Genomic DNA, 17,991 nt, shown 5'->3' with positions numbered 1-17,991 from the left:
AGTAGGGCTGGGGATGTGGCTCAGGGGTTGAGTGCCTCTGAGTTCAATCCCTGGTACCCCCCCAAAAAAAGCATATTTATAGTTCATTAAGCAAATAAAAGGCTTTAAAAAGGTTTTACAAAGGCAAAAAAAAAGTATAATTTTATGTTTTAAATACCTGTTAATTTGCATAATAAAATCTGAGATAAAATTTACTAAAATGTTAACTGGCATGATTTCTGTGGACTTTTTAGTTTTAATAAATACATATGTTTTTCAATCCAAAATACTGTTTTGTAGAACACTAATACACATGTATTCTACTCCACAAAAATAATTGACCTGAAGGTAAAAAAAAAAAAAATTAAAGGATTATCAGATTACATGGATTTTTTTGGTTTGTAAAACTTCATTTTTATTTTATTTCAATGTGATATTTAAGATATGATTTTTAATTTATATGTGACAGTGGAATGCATTACAATTCTTATTACACATGAAGAGCATATGTAATTCGTGGTTTTAAAAAAAATAACATGTACAAGAAACTCGCTTTAAACATAATGGTATAGATAGATAGGTTAAAATTAAAAGAAGAAAAATACTCCATGAAACATTACCTTTTTTAAAAAGCTGGAATGGCTACATTAATATCAAGCAAAGTAGGCTCCAGAAGAGGGAAGTTTATAGTGAGGAATTTTACACAGTGATGATCAGTTCATGTTGGAGACATAACAATCCTAAGTGCTCGTGTACCCGACATCAGCACCTCGAAGTATGTGAAGCAAAAAGTAGCAGAACTGAAAGGGGAAATTGACAAATGCAATTAAACTGGGAGACTGGCACTCATCTGTGACAAGCTGATAGCAAAGTAGAGAGAAAATAAATGAGGATATAGAGGACTTGGGCAAAAACTATCAACCCACTTGATAAGCCGAAAAGTATAAAATGATAAACTTTGCTCAACAAATGTCAACAGCAGAATGTACGTTCTCTTCAGATTGCTCCAATATAGAACATATTCTGGACCATAAAACAAACTTTAACAAATTTAAAATAGAAATGACAACAAAGTCTGTTCTCTGACTGTAATGGAATTTCACTAAAAATGGAGAACAGTGAGATATAGTAGTCTCCTTTTATCCATGGGGGATGTGTTCCAAGACCCCCTCAAGGATGTCTGAGACCTCAGATACCAAACCCTATAGGTGGTGTTAGGCCCAGTAAGATATTAATAATAATAGCTAATAACAAAATAGAGCAATTATAGCAACATGCTGCAGTAATAATTCTGTGAATGTGCTCTCTTTCTCTCTCAAAATATCTTATTTTACTGTACACTGGACATCCTGGACAGATGGAGAAAGACTGACAGATTTCATTTGCTACCCAGAATGATGCAGTTTAAAACTTTATGAATTGCTTGTTTCTGGCATTTTTTTCATTTAATGTTTTCAAACCATGATGGACCACACCACAGGTAACTGAAGCCACAGAGAGCAAAATTGCAAAGGGGGAAAAGGGGGACTACCTTATCTGGAAAATCCCCCCAATAAAGCCATGTTCCCCTTAATAACAGTAGTATATCCTGAGAGATGTGTCAATGCGTGACTTTGTTGTGTGAACATGACAAAGTACTTACATAAACCAACATGGCCCTGGTCCTAGGCAATATAATTTTATGGGACCACCGTCATGTACAAGGACCATGGTTGACTAGAACCTACTCATGTGGCACATAACTGTAATGGAAACTAACACACTGCTTAATAATCCACGAGTCCAAGAGCTACAAGGTTGAGGAGCTAGGATGCTAGCCCAGGAAGTTGGGCCATACAACCTCTCAAGGTTTCTCAGTGCCTTAAGCTAAAAACTTGGTAATTTGCAGAGTATTATCAGATAAGCATTTAAAGATGTTCACACCTATGGCAGAGCACTGTTTGTAAATAGATGAAGTCAGTATGGTTTGGAGAGAACGCAGGGGAAGAGGCAGGACAATCTGCGCTCTGCCCCACCCAGGAGGCAATGTGAAATGAAGAGTTTGGATTTCTCAAGATTTCTAAATGAGTCATCTTAGAAAGAGGACTGTCCTTCCTTTTCTACAGAGGTCATTCGCACAGTCTTTCTGAAGTCTACACACACCAGGTGAATTGGCAGACCCAGAACAAGGAGCAGGTCTCCACCATCAGAGAAGGGTCTTCTGAGGACAAATCCTGTAAGAATGATGGTTTCCCAGGGGATAACTAGCATGTGGCTCTGAGGTTCCTTAACTCAGTTTCTCATCTGCATAAGGGGGATGGTATGAGTTCCCTGGGAGCAGGCCCTGGCCTTGGGCTGAGCTTCCTGGAGAAAGGGCTGGCAGGGAACCTGAACCCTCTGGGTCTCGGTAGCTGCTGAGAGCCTTGTTGGAAGCCGCAGGTCTCTAGTTTGCAGTGAGGCTTGGAGAAAGGCCTCAGCAGGAGAAGGAGTGGTACTCCCGCCCCCAGGACCCACAACGGCAGCCGGTAGGGCACATGAGACATCCTCTGCAAAGACTTTGATCAACAGTGGTGACAGGGATGGCTCCTGTTCTCTTTGAAGCAGCAGAAAGATCAATTCTCCTTCTTATCTCAGCCTCTCCGCACTGTCAGTCACGTGCTCCTGTTGCTGCTCTCTATCTGAGGAGACCAGAGCAGAGGAGGGAACGCCGCCTTGCCCACCACCCCCCTTTCCACCCTTGGGCTGAGAGGCATGACCAGATTCCACCACTTTCTGACCTCTATTTGGCCTGGCCTCAGAGGTAAGAAGAATCAGAAGGGAAACGAACACGCTTGCACCAGGAAATAAGACCTTCTGCGACTCTTTCATCCAACTTTTGCAAGATCCTCCCTCGTCGGAGCACTCCCTCTCTATTCTTCAAAGTCTGGCTTTAAAACCTCACCTTTTGCTGAGATCTAAAGACACTGGGCCAGGAGGCAGGAGACTGGATTCTAGTTACAGGTCTGCCTTTGATTTGCTGTGTGACCTTGAGCAAGCGACTGCCCCTTTCCGAAGTTTCATTTCTCTATAAAGTAGAGTTACTGAGGATGTTTTTCAGGGCTCAGTTTAAAAATCTGTGGTTAAGATCAACCTGTGGTCAGGATCAGAGTTCAATGTGGGTCTAGGTTGTGGAACTGTCTCTCTCAGAAGAATTGACCCCGTAATGTCAGCCTCGCTGGCTCCCATTTGTCTTGGCCACGATTTTTCCTACACTGTCCCATTGCTGGTGGACTGACAGCTCTGCCCAGGAGGGTCAAGGACACTTCCCACCAGCTTGCTCAGGGACTGCAGAAAGCAGAGGAGAAGGCATGCAGGGCGAGAGTGGAGAAGGAGGCAGGCATTGGGGAGTTGACAGTAGGGACGGGACAAATGTCCTGACATATTTTACCTCTCTGATCGTGGCCAAGCCAGGTCTGTGAGTGTGGTTAGGGTCAGGGGTTTACCCCACTGGGTTTTAGCATCTCCCCAGATACTGAGTGAAAGAGTTTCAAACTCAGAGGAAGCCAAGGTCCTCTGCTTGTCTCCTGGCTCCCAGAGACAAAGAACAAAGGCCACTGAGCCCTGTTTCTCCACACAGCCCAGAAGAGTTGACACCCTTCAAGTTCCAGCTCCGAGAGAATCCTCAAAATAAGCCTCCTGTGTCTGGTCTCTAGTACCTGACAGAACTCCTTGTCAAGCCAGATACAGACTCTCTCAGACTCTCCCAGGATGTACATGATAGAATAGTTCCAGAAAAATGGAAAGAATAGTGAATGAAGTGGGAAAGAATATTGTTGATAGCCACAGCCCAAGGGGCCCCAGCAAACTTCCAGCTGATTGGCTCACAGCGGCCCCAGCAAACTTCCAGCTGATTGGCTCACCGTGGCCCCAGCAAACTTCCAGCTGCCAGCTGATTGGCTCCTCTGCGGTGATGCTCATTGGGCTGTTTCCCTGCCCTTTCAGACCACGGAGCTGCTCATTGGGGGACTCTTTTGGCTCCGCCCATGCAACCCAGCCAATCGGCCTCAAGAGCGGGAGTGGGGGTTGAGAGGCTCGCTGGAAGCGGGTGGTGGAAGTTGGGCTCTGAGGGAATTCCTGAAGAGCTCGTGTGGTGCCGTGTGTGTTCTAAAAATAAAGTTCATTTCTGCTTGACAAGTGGCTTGTGAATTGTGCCCAGCCAGACTGTGGCAGAATATTTCCTGTCTCTTTGTATCTGCATGATGACCTGGAGTGTGCCAGGTCAGATCTGGAATCTTCTTTCTGCTTCTAGGACCAAAGTGGGTGTGGCTATGGATGTTCAGCGTTCCTCTTTCACTTCCCCAGTCCCAGCTCAGCATGTCTCCTCCCATCATTTCAGGCACGTGAGGTCCTGCTCCGTCCTGTGCCTCATGAACCCTGCCCTCCAGGAAGTCCCCAGGTCAGCCTTTTTCCCCCAACCCCTCGTTGGCCTCCCAGGCTTGGGATCTCTCCAGGGAAAGGAGTCATTTGTGAATCACTGCTGTGACCGGCAAGTCCCCATGGTGCCATCCCTGACACTCTGCCCCAATGTCTGCACCTGCAGGGTGGTGTATTTGAGCATAAGTTTTGCATAGAAGTGAAGTGCTATGGATTGATTTTGTGCAGTGTTCGGGGAAACAAAAAGACAGGTTTGTTGTAGCATGTTATATGCACATTTTGTGGAGCTGGATACCTCTGAGCTAACCTTGAACCACTCTCTTCCCCTATGAAACTTATTTATAGGACTGTCCAGCCACAGTCAGCTCCACTGCTCTGTTGTGGCTACTGGATCAGCTGTGTTCACTGAGGTTGCTGCTGGTCCTTGAACTCACTCAGCTGTGCATGTGGTCAAGGGCCCAGTTCTCCCTCAACACAGAGGAGGCAGCAAGGTCAGAGCCAGCAGGAAGCCTCTCCAGGCAAAGAAGTGGCCAAGGCAGTTAAGGGCTAGCAAGTATCCCGCACATAAATCCTTGGGTACTTGCATCATTCTGCAAATGCCATACGACATCTTTCAAGTTTAGGAGCACACAAACAGTCATAAGAAGCAGGATCCCATGCTTCAATATTCACTCCTCAGCATATTTAGATCCTCAGAAACACAAACGTCTGGTTGAGGTCAAGGATCGGCAGCAACTTCAGCTGATCCCATGTTGCTTGCTGCCTGGCCCAGGAAGTGGCAGCAGTCCAGGGGAGCTCACCGAGGCTGGAGAACCCAACCTCATTAGGGAGAGGGAGTTCAAGGTTAGCCTGGGTGTGTTCTGGAACAAATAATAGCACAGGCAATTGCTGTTAATTGGGTGCCTGGAATGTGCTAAACACTTTACAGACATTATTTAAACCACACAACAAATCTGCAAAGTATACTCCACTTTCAGGTAAGAAACTGAGTCTGGAAAATTAAGTGACTTTCCCTGGGCAAGTCATACAACTGGGCCATATAACAATTAAGTCATAAGCCTGGGATCTGAACCCAGGTCAGTTTGACTTTAAATCTTATGCTTCTCCCTCCCCCATCTGATCTACAGGTTCTGCTAGAGGGGGGAGAATGGAACTCATTTACCTGCCCCCAGACCCACCCTCTCTGTGTTCAGAAGTTTGAAGCCAAACTTCAAAGCTGTTTGGCTTGTTAGAGACGAGCCTTCACCTCACAAGAAGAGGTCACCTTCATATCCCTGGACTGAGAGTCCAGAACTTTCTGGTAGAGAGTAGAAAAGGAGCAGCAGAGGCAAATGACCAGGTCCTCGGTGGAGCAGAAACACTTCTGCGCTTGGGTGGAGGGAGTCACCCCCAGCGTTCAGGAAGCCCTATTGCTTGTACGCAAGGGTCCTGTGGCTGCCGGTGAACGACCCGTTCCCTCCCCACCTGGAATAGATGGAGCAGTGGGCTTGGCCGGGTGCCATGTGACATGTGACACACAAGCTTACGCACAATAAAGGAGCCCAGCCCAGAACAGGGAGTCAGTGTTCCCACATAAGATAAGTCCCACACCAGCTGAGAGTCCTTATCTCTTGGTAAGGAAGGGTTTCAGGCTCACACAGCCACTGAGCAGGGGCCTACCAGACTGCCTTCCGCACAGCTGGCACCCAAATCATTTTATTGGTGGGCAGAGTCTGAACTTGAACCTGGGTCATTCTGGCACCAAAGCCTATGAGCTTCCTCGCTGCATGAACCTCCTATCTGAGCTGGTAAGGTCCTGCCCAGGCACCTTTGAAAGCTGCCCTCCTTTTTCACCAGCACAGCCTCATCAGCTCACAGACGGCCAGATTCATCAGAGAAAAGATGGGCCAGATGGTCGTCTCCAGGACTTCAACACAAACACCAAGAATAATATATTCTTTTCAGTACTGGGGATCAAACCCAGAGCTTCATGGATGCAAGACAGGCACTCTACCAGCCCTAAGAATAATATTTTAAAACCTGGAATTTTTGTGCCCTAAAGAATCCCCATGTACAAAAATTTAAAGAAAAAAATGGATTCCTACCAGAGATGGAGACATGCATCTAAAGCCCTTGGGTGGTTATGTACATAAACGAACATGGCAATAATGATTTAGCCCCAGAAAAATAAATGGACACTATAAAGCCCTTTTAAGAATCTGAAAAAGAAGGGTAGGGACAGATCAAAACCCATCTTGCTTTAGTGCGGGCCCTGTGATTCTGTTTGGATATTAAACCTTTATGTGGTTACTGTGAGATTTTTGTAATATGCCTAAATGATGCTGGTTAATTTGGGAAGAGTTAGGACCTTCGATTTGCACACAGGGAACCAGAGGTTAGAGGAAGTTCAGTCGATGATCCATATCCAACCACATTCAAATTTAGTAGTCAGATTTTTCCAGCTCCCTGCCTCATTCCCATCTGCTCTGGGAAACTTATAGTTAACTTGCCATTGTCTCCATTGCTGATATGGAAGAACAGGAGCATCCATCACCCCAAATGGCAAGGAATGCACATGTATGTCTCCTGCTCCAGACATTTGCCTTGGAAACTTCTCACAGATCTCAGAAGGAAGCCATCCTGATGTGAAAAGCGTCCCATTCATTCCACCCCTTACCAACTGACCTCCTGCACTCCGAAGTACAGGGGAAGCCAGTTAGAGGGAAGAGGTGCTTAGCACCTTCCTAAATCAAGATGGGGCATTGGGGGGAGGCCGATAATAATGTTCTGTGATATGAAAGTCCTCCTGCAGTGCTGCAGGCCAGCAGAACAGCCCCAGTGAATGAGACAGTGAATTGTGTGCACTGAGGACTTCCATATGGACACTGATTCATTCTGTTAATAAGGATGTGGAAGCCAGAGGTTGACTGTATTCTGATTTCATGGCTGGAAGCTCTGTGGCTCAGAAGGAGGGGGATATCCAAATTTGAGGTCAGAGTCCAAATTCCAATTTGGAGCTTCTGATTCCAGTTTGGTTCATCTCATTACTATCATCTTCTAATGACTAAGGATGCCTTCCAGTTACATGGGACTCGAGTAGAAGTGTGAGCAGTGCTTAAGACTGGGAATGGTCATTCTGAAGCCATGAGGAACCAACTCCCTGGATGCATTGGATGAATAAGGGGCAACTACCAAGTGCCAGGCAGCAGCAGGATTGGCTGGGAGGAGCAAGGACAAAAGAATCTGACATTATCCTTGCCCCCAAAGGAGTTCGGGTAGAGGGGAGATGGCACATGCACCAATCTCTGTAATCTACACAGAGAGGGAAGTGAGATGAGATCCAAGAAAGCATCATTCATTCTTATTCAATTAAATCATTCATACAGTCATCAATCTGGCTGACTGTCTTAGGTCGAACAAGACTTGGGCTCTGAATACTAGGCAAATATAACTATCTTCCAGAGGCTACCATTCAAACACTAAATCTGAGTTACTCAAGGAGATTTATCAGAACATATTCCTAGGCCCCCAGCCCAGACATACTGATTCAGAATCTTTGAAAGCGGTCCTCCAAAAATATGAAACATGAAGTTTAATTAGGTTTAGACTCTAGGTTTGGATACTGGTTGGGTGAAATAACAAGCTAAGGAAGTCCAGAGGGAGAGCCAGGAATAAGGTGAGAGGCTTCAGGGCCCACCTGTCTCAGGAAACCCACCCTGAGCAGCCCAACCCATACTAATCCCCACGCCCGCTGAGTCTAACCCCCATTGCACATGCCACACGTACTGCAATTTTTCTGGGTGACTAGTAGTTTTGGTCCCGTGTCTTCTGTGTGTCTCACTTCTGAAGGTGAGCGCTCCCACTTTCTGAGGTCATTATGATGAGGGTTCCAGGGACTTTGTGACACACAGCAGACTGGCTCTGTACAAGTGTGGTTCAGGAGAGGCCCAGTTCCTCTTGGAACTGCAACTCACCTAAGCGGAAAGACACCTTCCCCTGCTAATTAAGCCTCACTCCAAGTGAGTGCTGGTCAGAGGCTGCTCTGAAGACAGCTAGCAGGAGCCATGACCACCCTCTCTCCTGAAAACAGCCTCTCTGCCATGCTGTCAGCCTCCTTCATCCTGGTGTGTGCTCTTCATCGGTTCCAAGTGCAGCCCTTCCCAAACACTGGTTTGCTCTGGGGCCCTTTCCCCTGCTGGGTGGGAAAGGCGAGACCCCTGAGCTGACGTAGGCAGTTGTACTTGATCTTACTACCATTAGCAGGATTGAGACACCCGTGTCTCCTTTTACCTTATCTCTAAGCCAGTGTTACTTTCTCCCCAGATATAACAATCTGACTTAGTTCTGAGTTTTAGATTTGCCAATTCACTCCTGAATATGCTGGTGAATTTTCTCTGGTGCTTTTGCCAACAATTTCAGTAGTCTGCCACCAGGTGGCAGTAATGCTTTTGTTAGTAAGCAGTTCCAAACCTAGTTAATAAGATTCCTTAGAAATCCGCCCCCGTCATAAAAATTTTCCACACGGTATTTTTTTTAAAAAATCATAACTAATTATAGTGCCCTCAACCAATCTCAAGTCTCATTAATCATAGTGATTAAGAGAGTCATGCATAAAAAAATGCAAAATGGGCACCTCTTTTCCAGAGTTTTAAATGTTATTGCTTTACTGCAGATTATCCCCAGGTCTTGATTTAAATTTTTTATGTTCTCTGAATTTAGAGAAGGCTAATAATAATAAAATAAGCTGTCATGCAGCATTTATCGTGTACAATGACTGTCCTAAATGCTTTATGCATTCATTCTCACCATAGTCCTATGAGATAGATGATGCTATTATCCTCATTTTACAAATAAGAAAATGGAGGCACAGAGACTTAGAAATTTGATGACAGTCACACAGCTAGTAAGTGTAAAGCTGGCATTCAGATCCATGCAGTGGGCTGCAAATCCATCTCATACACGAGAGAGTCTCCAAGTGTGGAGATGGTCACTTATGATAACAAGGAGAGTGTCTGTGGGGTTGGGACAAGATGTCAGGGTCAACCCTGCTACCCAAGGGTAGGCCAATGTCAATTTCTCTGTACCTTCTTGGTCCTCTACATCCTATTTTGATTCAGAAGATAGAGCATGAATGATTTATTAAAGAATTGATTATTATTAAAGATTGATTCTCAATCCAACCCTATCAAACACACAGTGAAATTATTCCCATTTGGGGCCTGTGAGCTCTTGTCTTTTATTTGTGGTGGTATTTACTTTCTAATGTCATTCGTCACATGGTCTGTGGACCAGCGTTACCACCAATCACCTTCGAGGTGTCAGGGATGTATGATCTTAGGCCACGCCCTGAATTTCTGAATCAGAGTCTACAGGTAGAAAGACCCTCAGCTGGGTGCCCTGGCGTATGCCTGTGATCCCAGTGACTGGGGAGGCTGAGACAGAAGGATTGCAAATTTGAAGCCAATCTGGACAACTTAGCAGGACTCTGTCTCAAAATAAAAAAGGCTGGGGATGTAGCTCACTGCCAGAGTATGCCCAAGTTCAATCCCCAGTACTGAAAAAAGGAGGAGGAGGAGAGGAAGAGGAAGAAGAAGAAGAAGAAGAAGAAAAAGAAGACCCTAATGTGATTTGTATGCAAACTTGCCTTGAACACACGTGCTCATATTCAGGTACCCAGGAAAGTCGAGAGTTTGAATGTTAGATCATCTAGTCAGCTGCTGCTCTCTGCCCTCAGCACATTTCTTTGTCTGCAATGTGATATTCAAGATCCTCTTCAACAGGAGGGGCACCAAAGGGAGAGAGGAAGCTTTCCCTACTCGAACAGAAACCCAAACTCCTACTTATTATGATATAAACATTTTGAATTGCTTTGCAGGCAAAGCACTTGCCTTCCCCCCACCCCTGACTCACACACAAGCACACACATACAGGTGTGTGCACACATGCACAATACACACACACACCTTATCTAAACTAGAAATGGTACCCTATGATGAACTGTTCTGCATTTCCAGGATATATAAACTGGAGCACAAGAATGTGTTTAATTAGTGCATATCTTGTGTTTTTCCACTACCCAAGCAGTTTATATTATTATAGAAAAATTTGAAAGTACAAGAAAAAGGAAAAAATATTCCTATTATTCAAAGCGTATCACTGTTGTTTCTGACATAGAGGATGTTTGTGTAATTTTTTCCCAAACAATTTTTACAGTGGTTAATAAATGCTATATCAGAGATGATATAGATTTTTTATAATATGTGACATAATACGTAGGTTGCACTGTGAGTATGTGGTAGTGCTATAGAGTACAGTACACAGACTATTGAATATCTAATTCCTTATTTTGCTTTTCTTGGTTAACATTTGTATTTTTCCAGATGATTATTCATTCCTTGTGAACCTCTATTTTTATGTGCCTCACAGTATTCCATGGTGTATATAAACCATAGTTTACTTAACTGTTCCTTTATTGGAGCACATTGACTGCTTGTCATTTCATTTTGGTAAGTAATGTGCAATGAAAATTATTGTGCATACAGGATTCTTTTTTACTTATTTTCAGTAATTTCCTCATGAGTCAGAAGCTGTGAGCTTTGATTTCTATTGCAAAGTGCAGAGCGTGTCATTTAAAATTCACTTTGAATGAAAAGAAAAGCCAAGGCCCCTCACAGAGGGCTGACCTGCTTGTCCTCGTCAGGTGAAGAGAAAACCTCCCATTGACAAGACGGAATGGGATAGCTTCTTCGACGAGAATGGTCACTTGGCCAAGTCACGGGACTTCATTTGTGTTAACATCCTGGAAAGGGTATGGTCCCCAAGCTACCCTTGGCCTTGCCCTGGAATTGGGGGGACAGAAGCGGCTTGATGTTGGGTGGAACTCTTTGGCAGGGCTCCCACCTCCCAAACCCACCTCCCACCCCCAGGGTCTGCACCCCTTCGTGAGGACAGAAGCCTGGAAGTTCCTCACAGGCTACTACTCATGGCAGAGTTCCCAGGATGATCGGCTCACAGTGAACAGCATGAGGAGGTAGAACATTACAGATCCTCTGTCAGAGGAGGGTGGCTGGTGCTACAGGTGGCAGACACTGCCCACCCTAGCCTGCACATTCAGTCTTCTTTCCCTATTTGGACTTCTCATTCTGGAAGACAGGACCCCGCCACCCCGTGCTCCCCACCCAGGCCCCTCACACAGCAGGTGCAGCCAGGTCTGAGCCAGCACCTCCGAAGTCAACCCCAGGCATGGGCTTAACCCCAGCAACTCTTCTCATGATCCATTCCCCCTGATCCCATCCTCCCCTAGGCGTGTGATAACTACCTCTGAAGCAGCCCTAGAACTGCTTCTCCCACCTTCTTTCCCTGGCCGCATCCCTGCCCCACCTCTCAGCCCCATGGCTGTGCTGCCTCCCCTGGGTCCAGACTTCCACCTCCCGACCCATGCCCACATCTCCCCGCCCCCAAGTGCCCAACAGGAGACTTTAAAACATCCCCAGTGGTACAACTAGTAATATTTCAAATAATATAGTCTCTCCGCCAAGGCCTATCCTGGTCTTGACTCCTCCTGTTTCAGCACCTCACCTTCTAACCGCACTGTCTGGCTGACTGGCACCCCATTTGCTCACCCCACCCCTCTGCTCTTGGTCTGCTCTTTGTCTTCCACCCATACTGGGCCTCCCCATCATCTGCCCTCTCAAAATCCACCCTTCCTCCAAGGCTCAGATTGGACAGGGGACTTCCTCCAAGCAGCCCTCCCAGACAAGGGAGCCAGGATGTGTTACTTTGCTAACACACAGTCTTTAAAGTTAGAGTCTACCTGTGTTAGTCTTCTAAGGCTGTGAAACAAAGTTTCATGGACTGAGAGGCTGCCCATAACAAGACAGTTTGTCCCTCATAGTTCTGGAAGCCAGAAACCCAAATCAAAGCACTGGCTTCCTCCGAAGGCTCTGGAAGAGAGCCCTTCTTCACCTTCCAGCATCTGGGGGTTCCCATGTTCCCTGGTGTGTGGCTGCTTCACTCCAATACACTGGACCCTGGTGAACTGACTTGTGTCCTACATGAGCACATGACCATCTGTGTGTAACTCTTGCAAGGAGAGTTGCCATTGGATTTGTTGTCCCCCCAGAATATCCAGAATGGTCTTATCTTTAGATCCTTAAATGATCACATCTGCAAAGAACCTTTTTCTAAATAAGTTCACATTCATAGGCTGTAGAGCCCTTCTTCACCTTCCAGCATCTGGACATACCTTTTTCAAGGTTACCGGTCTACCCAGTATACCAACATATCACATTTTAATAATAAGCACAAACCGCCATCTAATCAAATCCTCCCAATTCTGAGGCGTAGGTGCCAATATCATCCCCATTATACAGATGAGGAAACTGAGATTTAGAGAGGGAAAGTGACATCCCCAAGCTTTGACCCCAGCAGCAGACACTCAGTTATTAAGCTGTAGAGCCAGGATTCAGGTGCAGAGGTTGGCCTGCAGAGCTCAGAGGTTAAACCATCTCTATTTTGCACTCCAGACCCACATTAAAGAATGTTGGGGGCTGGCACAGGATGAGATGAGGGGGAAACATCACAGTAGGGGCAAGGTGGGCCAGGCTGCCCTGTAACCTCCTTGGACACAGCAGCTGTTGCAGCTACTCAGAGTTCTCTTCCCCTCTGAACAGAGGGAGAGGCCACCTTGCTCAGCCTCGATTCTGTTCTCACAGGAAGAACTACAATGCCTTGTGCCAGATGTATGAGAAGATTCAGCCCCTTCTGGAAAACTTGCACCGGAACTTCATAGAAACTCAGAACAACATTGGTGAGCAGCGAAGAATGAGAGAACTAGGCGGGGGGGTGCTTGGCGAAGTCATTCCCACCCCCTTCTCAGCCATTGCCAGGACTGGATGGTTCCTGCCATCCTAGGAACTGCCTTGATTTGTGTCTGGAATTTTTCCATCTACACTTGGCTAATCCACCTGCTAGGTCTGTGGGGTGCCCCTAGACACACAGAACTTTGTCCCCACCCCACCTTGATCTAGATTGGATTTGAATTGGATGGGGCCGGGCATTCCTGGCAGAGGGTATGGCCCAGAGGAGGGGAGAAATCCAGACAGCTGGCGGGGTGGGTAGTTGAGTATGGATAACTCTCTCCCAGTATGTCTTAGGGTCAGCCTCTTGGGGTAGGGGGTGAACTCATCCATGGACCCTCTGCTCAAGGTGATCTAGTGCAACCCCCTTTGCCCCCGACCTAGCATATGATCTCCAGAGACTCTATGATAAAGATCCCCTGGGGAATGTCCTCATTGACAAGAAGAGACTCGAGAAGACCCTGCTCCTGAGTTACGTCTGCAACAACCAGGCAGGTGAGCTAGAGGGCTGCCCCTGCCCCATTTCCTGGGACCAGGCCCAGCCGTTTCCTCACAGTGCTCTCTCCTCTGCAGAATACCAGCGGGGCTTCCATGAGATGGTGATGCTTTTCCAGATCATGGTGGAGCATGACCATGAGATCTTCTGGCTTTTTCAGTTCTTCCTGCAGAAAACAGTGAGGACTGGGTCGGAGCTCAGGGACCCACTGCTCCCCTAACAACCCCTCAGGCTTGGGCAGGTGTTAGCAGCCTCTGCCATTCTCCTCAGCTCCTAGACAGACTTTTGAGGCACTGAGGAGCCTGGGAAGTCCCCCAGAGGGGTGGCAGGCACTGGAAGGTGAAGTGGGTGGAGCAATGCTCTGGGTCCACCTGTCGCCAAATCTTGAAAGAGTGAGTGTGGCTGGCCAGGCCCAGTGATGGCACCCTTTCCTAGCATTCCCTTTCCCTGACGTAGCTCTCCTCCCTGTCAATCCTCTGGAGCTCTCTAAGGCTTCCAGAATAAAACCCAGTAGCTTTAGCTAGGCATTCAAGACCGCCCCTTTTGTCTTGGCTACGCACTGCTCCCTCTACATGACCTACATTCCAAACACCTAGGGACTTTGGAGTGCCCAGGTACACCTACTGTGTCCAGGTTGAGGGATGTTGAAGGTGCTGTTCCCTGGAACACCCCACTGGGAAGTCTCCTTCATGACTGAGAGGCTGCCAGAGCCCCCTCACTCACCTTCTACCCCTTCAACAATGTGATTGCTGCCCTTCCCTTTGTCCTGATTGGCCCTGATGGAATAGTGTGTATGCATAGAGCTAACAGGTCTCACTGGACTCTGAATCACATTGGAGACATCTCTGCATCCCTAGCCCCTCCACACACACACACAGTAAGATGCACACAGCACGTCCATGGCCACCCACACACAAATATATACTAATATACAAACAGGCACACCTGCACACACAGGCCACATCATAGATATAGATGAGTTATGAGTGTGTACTCGTGCACACACACTCACGCAGTAACGGGGACCTGGCCTATGGCCAGTCACACAGAAGGCCCCATGGTTGGAGCTGGAGGAAGTGGGGCTGATTCTTTTGGTGCCCTCAGCTGAGAAGGACTCGGTTTCCCTTCCTGCACCAACCTCGTGCAGGAGCACAGCTGTGTCATCAACATCGGGGTGGGCAAGAACCTGGACATGCTCAACAACCTGATCACTTTCCTGGACCCTGTGTTTGCTGAGCACTTAAGTGAGTGGTACCCATCTCCTGGCACCTCATATCCACCACCAGGGCAGGCATGGGAGGGGCCAAGCCCAGCTACAGCAGCTGCCCTTTGTCCTGGGGAGAGGGAAGGCTTGGTGGATCTTCTGATCAGGCCCTGGGAGGTCTGCACTGTTGAACGTCAGCCCTAAACAGTCTCCAAGGGCAGGTGGAAAAGTCACAGCCAGGGTCTTCATGATTCCCAAGTGTCTTGCGTGCTCTTGCTTATGACCTCATTTGTGTGTGTTGGCTTCATCGTGTGTGCTGTCCCCCTTTTCCCCTGACCTCAGCCTCCTGGGCTGCACCTGCTTCTCTCCCCACAGAAGGGAAGGGTGCAGGGGCCGTGCAGGCCCTCTTCCCCTGGTTCTGCCTCTGCTTCCAGCGCGCCTTCAAATCCTTCGATGACGTTTGGAGGCTCTGGGAGGTGAGGTACTCAGCTGGGGACCTGTGGGGGAGGCTTCACCTCTCGGGTGGCAGAAGCTGCATTTTTCCTTGCCTCTCCTTTTATCCTGGCTTTGGATGGAGCGTGGTGGCTTGGGGATTATTGAGGCCAGCAACCCTGCTTCTACCTTGTTGGAGGAAGCTAGAGCTTCAGTTTGCCCATCCTTCCATTCAAAGCAAAGCCCCACTGGCTGTGCCTTCTGGGCCTATGCATGAGGCCTGGCCGGTGTCCAGCTGCCTGCCAATCTGCCCCTCTACTCTCACTGCCCTGGCTGCCCTTTGCTTCACCTTTCCCACCACTAGAATGATGGCCCCCAAGGATACCCACAGTCCTCTGCCATAGTTCCCCAGGGCCATCAGCAGATGAACTCCCTTCAGAACATACCCACCACTCATCATTGCCCTGCCCAGAGACTGCCACTGCCTTTACAATCCAGTCTGGTGTTGAGTGCCCCATGAGTCAGCTTCCACTGGCCTGGCCCCTCCCTCCTGGACTGCTGGTCTCCTTGCCCAAGTCCATGATCAACACAGGCCTTCAGTGACACCGCTGGTTTGTTGAGTTTCTATCAACTTTTGCTTTGCCAAACTCAACTCCCCTCAAATGCTATAGTGTCCCAGTACCCCATCCCACCAGTGAATTCCACAAGGCCTTTGTCTGAATCTCCAGTAGCCAGCACAATGCCCAGAGCTGCAGGGGTACCTGTGAGCACTTACCCGAGCAAGTGAGTGAGCGAAGGCATCAGCAGGCCCAGGAATGGCTGGTCCTGGGCATGCGGTCGGTGGGGCTCACCATCCTCAGGATGTCAGCAGTCAGGCAGTGGGCCCCAGGCTGAGACCACTTATCTCCCGCAGGTTTTGCTGACAGGAAAGCCCTGCAGGAACTTTCAGGTGCTGGTGGCCTACAGCATGCTGCAGATGGTGCGTGAGCAGGCACTGCTGGAGAGCATGAGCGGAGATGCCATCCTCCTGGTGAGAGCACCCACAGGCCAGGACCTGCCCTGGCCTCTGGCAGCCCCAATACCCTACCTGCCATGGCTGAAAGACCCAGGCTTATGGGGCACTGGGCTTCCATGCCACCTTGCCTTTGGGCAGGAATAGTGAAGAGACCTGAGCACTAAGCACTGTGCTGAGGGCTTTTCCTAGACTAGCTGGTTTAGGCCTCTGACAAGCCCAACACAGAGGCGCTACGAGGAATGGTTTAACTTGAATGGTTTAACTTCAACTCTACTGCCTTGTAGTTAACCCTGGGCCCTGGGGCACTCCTGTTGCAGGAGGACCTAGAGGTTTCCAACTCTTTTTAAAAATAGAAATCTTTGAGAAAAAAAATCCTAGGTGTCGTCCCAATTATAAACCAAGATCTCCTTAGAAGTGCCTGAGACAACTGGTGGAATGCCAGAACACCCTAGATGACCCCTGTGTGAAAACTGTGTTGATCATTCCTCAAAATATGAAATTTCAGGCACTGTTTCAGGCAGATTGGGGAAAGGTCAGGGGACCCCCCAACAACTGCCATGAACAGCGACCTTCTTCCCTTGTGTCCAAGAGCACAGGGAGACATGTTTGCCTACACACACACACACACACACACACAACCCCGGCATCTTCCTGCAGGCCTGCAACAAACTCATCGACCTTGATGCTGATGAGCTAATCTCTGCCGCCTGCATGGTTTATGCTGAGCTCATGCAAAAAGATGTAAGTTGCCCAATATTTGCCCACCTCTTCCCCCCTCTCCTCCTAGAAGCCTTCCCCAGCTTCCCAAACCAAGCCCACAGCAGACACATTCAACCTCAGAAACGGTCTGTGCTACGTCCTCTGCTGCCGGCCCAAGGAAGTTGTCCTGCATGGTCTTTTCTCTGTGCCCATGTGTAGCTCCACCTCCCTGGATAGACTGGAATTACCACCTCATCCCCATCTCTGTGTCCATCCCCGTGGGTCTGGGCACAGGCCTGGGCACCCAGGAGCTCAGGAGTATGTCACTGGCTGGATGAACTGAAGGAGAGCAACAGACCAATGTGTGTATCCCTCACTCCTGCTGGAACTCTCCTCTTCTCCAGGTTCCTCAGCCATTGAAGAATTTCTTTCTCTGAGAACATTGATACCCACCATGGACAGGTGCCTTCAATGAACGGAAGGTGGTTCTTCAGTCCTGAGGTCAGGATAAAGGCCGACAGGGTGATGGGGTGAGGGAGCAGGTAATACAGTCATGAAACAAACAGCCTTTGAGTAATGGTTTGTGGTGGCAGTATGTCTCCTTTGACATTAGGAGCTGGGGACACATGGGACTGCACAATAAGAGAGCCTGATGGGCAGATCACTGTGAGGCTAGAGATGTGCTGGGATGAGATTGTGTGGGCCAGCAACATGTCCCCAACTGAGGGTTTTCCAGGGCTGCAGTAGATCCATATCTGGAAGCAAATGGTTAAGGGCAGTGCCAACCTTGACACACTTCCAGGCACTTGTGCAAGACAATACTAAACATATCTCACGGGGATTAGTCTGCACCTGGGACTCAGGTCCCAACAAACTGACCCCGGACATTGCTCCCCTCACCCCCATTGCTCCCTTATTCTTAACACACCCATCAATC

General features: G+C 48.0%; 1 protein-coding gene across 2 annotated transcripts; it reads left to right on the top strand.

Annotated features, from left to right (window-relative positions):
- The first annotated feature begins 8,414 nt into the window (after nt 1-8,414).
- Tbc1d21 (TBC1 domain family member 21) lies at nt 8,415-17,491 on the top strand. 2 transcript variants are annotated; one of them, XM_046428124.1, is made up of 11 exons: nt 8,415-8,474; nt 11,051-11,158; nt 11,277-11,380; nt 13,065-13,159; nt 13,593-13,703; nt 13,782-13,882; nt 14,852-14,948; nt 15,284-15,384; nt 16,254-16,370; nt 17,013-17,096; nt 17,459-17,491. In XM_046428124.1, exons 1-11 carry the CDS (start codon nt 8,415-8,417, stop codon nt 17,489-17,491), a joined length of 1,011 nt encoding a protein of 336 aa, XP_046284080.1. The 2 variants fall into 2 exon arrangements, with proteins under 2 accessions (XP_046284080.1, XP_046284081.1); XM_046428125.1 differs by lacking the exon at nt 11,051-11,158.
- Nucleotides 17,492-17,991: the final 500 nt, after the last annotated feature.

The sequence above is a fragment of the Marmota monax genome, unplaced genomic scaffold (genome assembly GCF_021218885.2).
Source record: "Marmota monax isolate L192 unplaced genomic scaffold, Marmota_monax_Labrador192_F-V1.1 WCK01_AAM20220418_F8-fsc00111, whole genome shotgun sequence".
NCBI classification, from domain to species: Eukaryota; Metazoa; Chordata; class Mammalia; order Rodentia; family Sciuridae; genus Marmota; species Marmota monax.
The sequence above is the reverse complement of the archived record's forward strand: the minus strand, read 5'-3'. Positions and strand labels throughout refer to the sequence as shown.

What these genes read in the sequence shown, in the direction of transcription:
- Tbc1d21 (XM_046428124.1), top strand. Translation starts at nt 8,415, where the DNA reads ATGACCACCCTCTCTCCTGAAAACAGCCTCTCTGCCATGCTGTCAGCC. An exon ending in ACAGTGAACAGCATGAGGAG is followed by an intron (nt 11,381 to 13,064) that starts GTAGAACATTAC and finishes CTGTTCTCACAG; the next exon opens with GAAGAACTACAATGCCTTGT. An exon ending in AGTTCTTCCTGCAGAAAACA is followed by an intron (nt 13,883 to 14,851) that starts GTGAGGACTGGG and finishes AACCTCGTGCAG; the next exon opens with GAGCACAGCTGTGTCATCAA.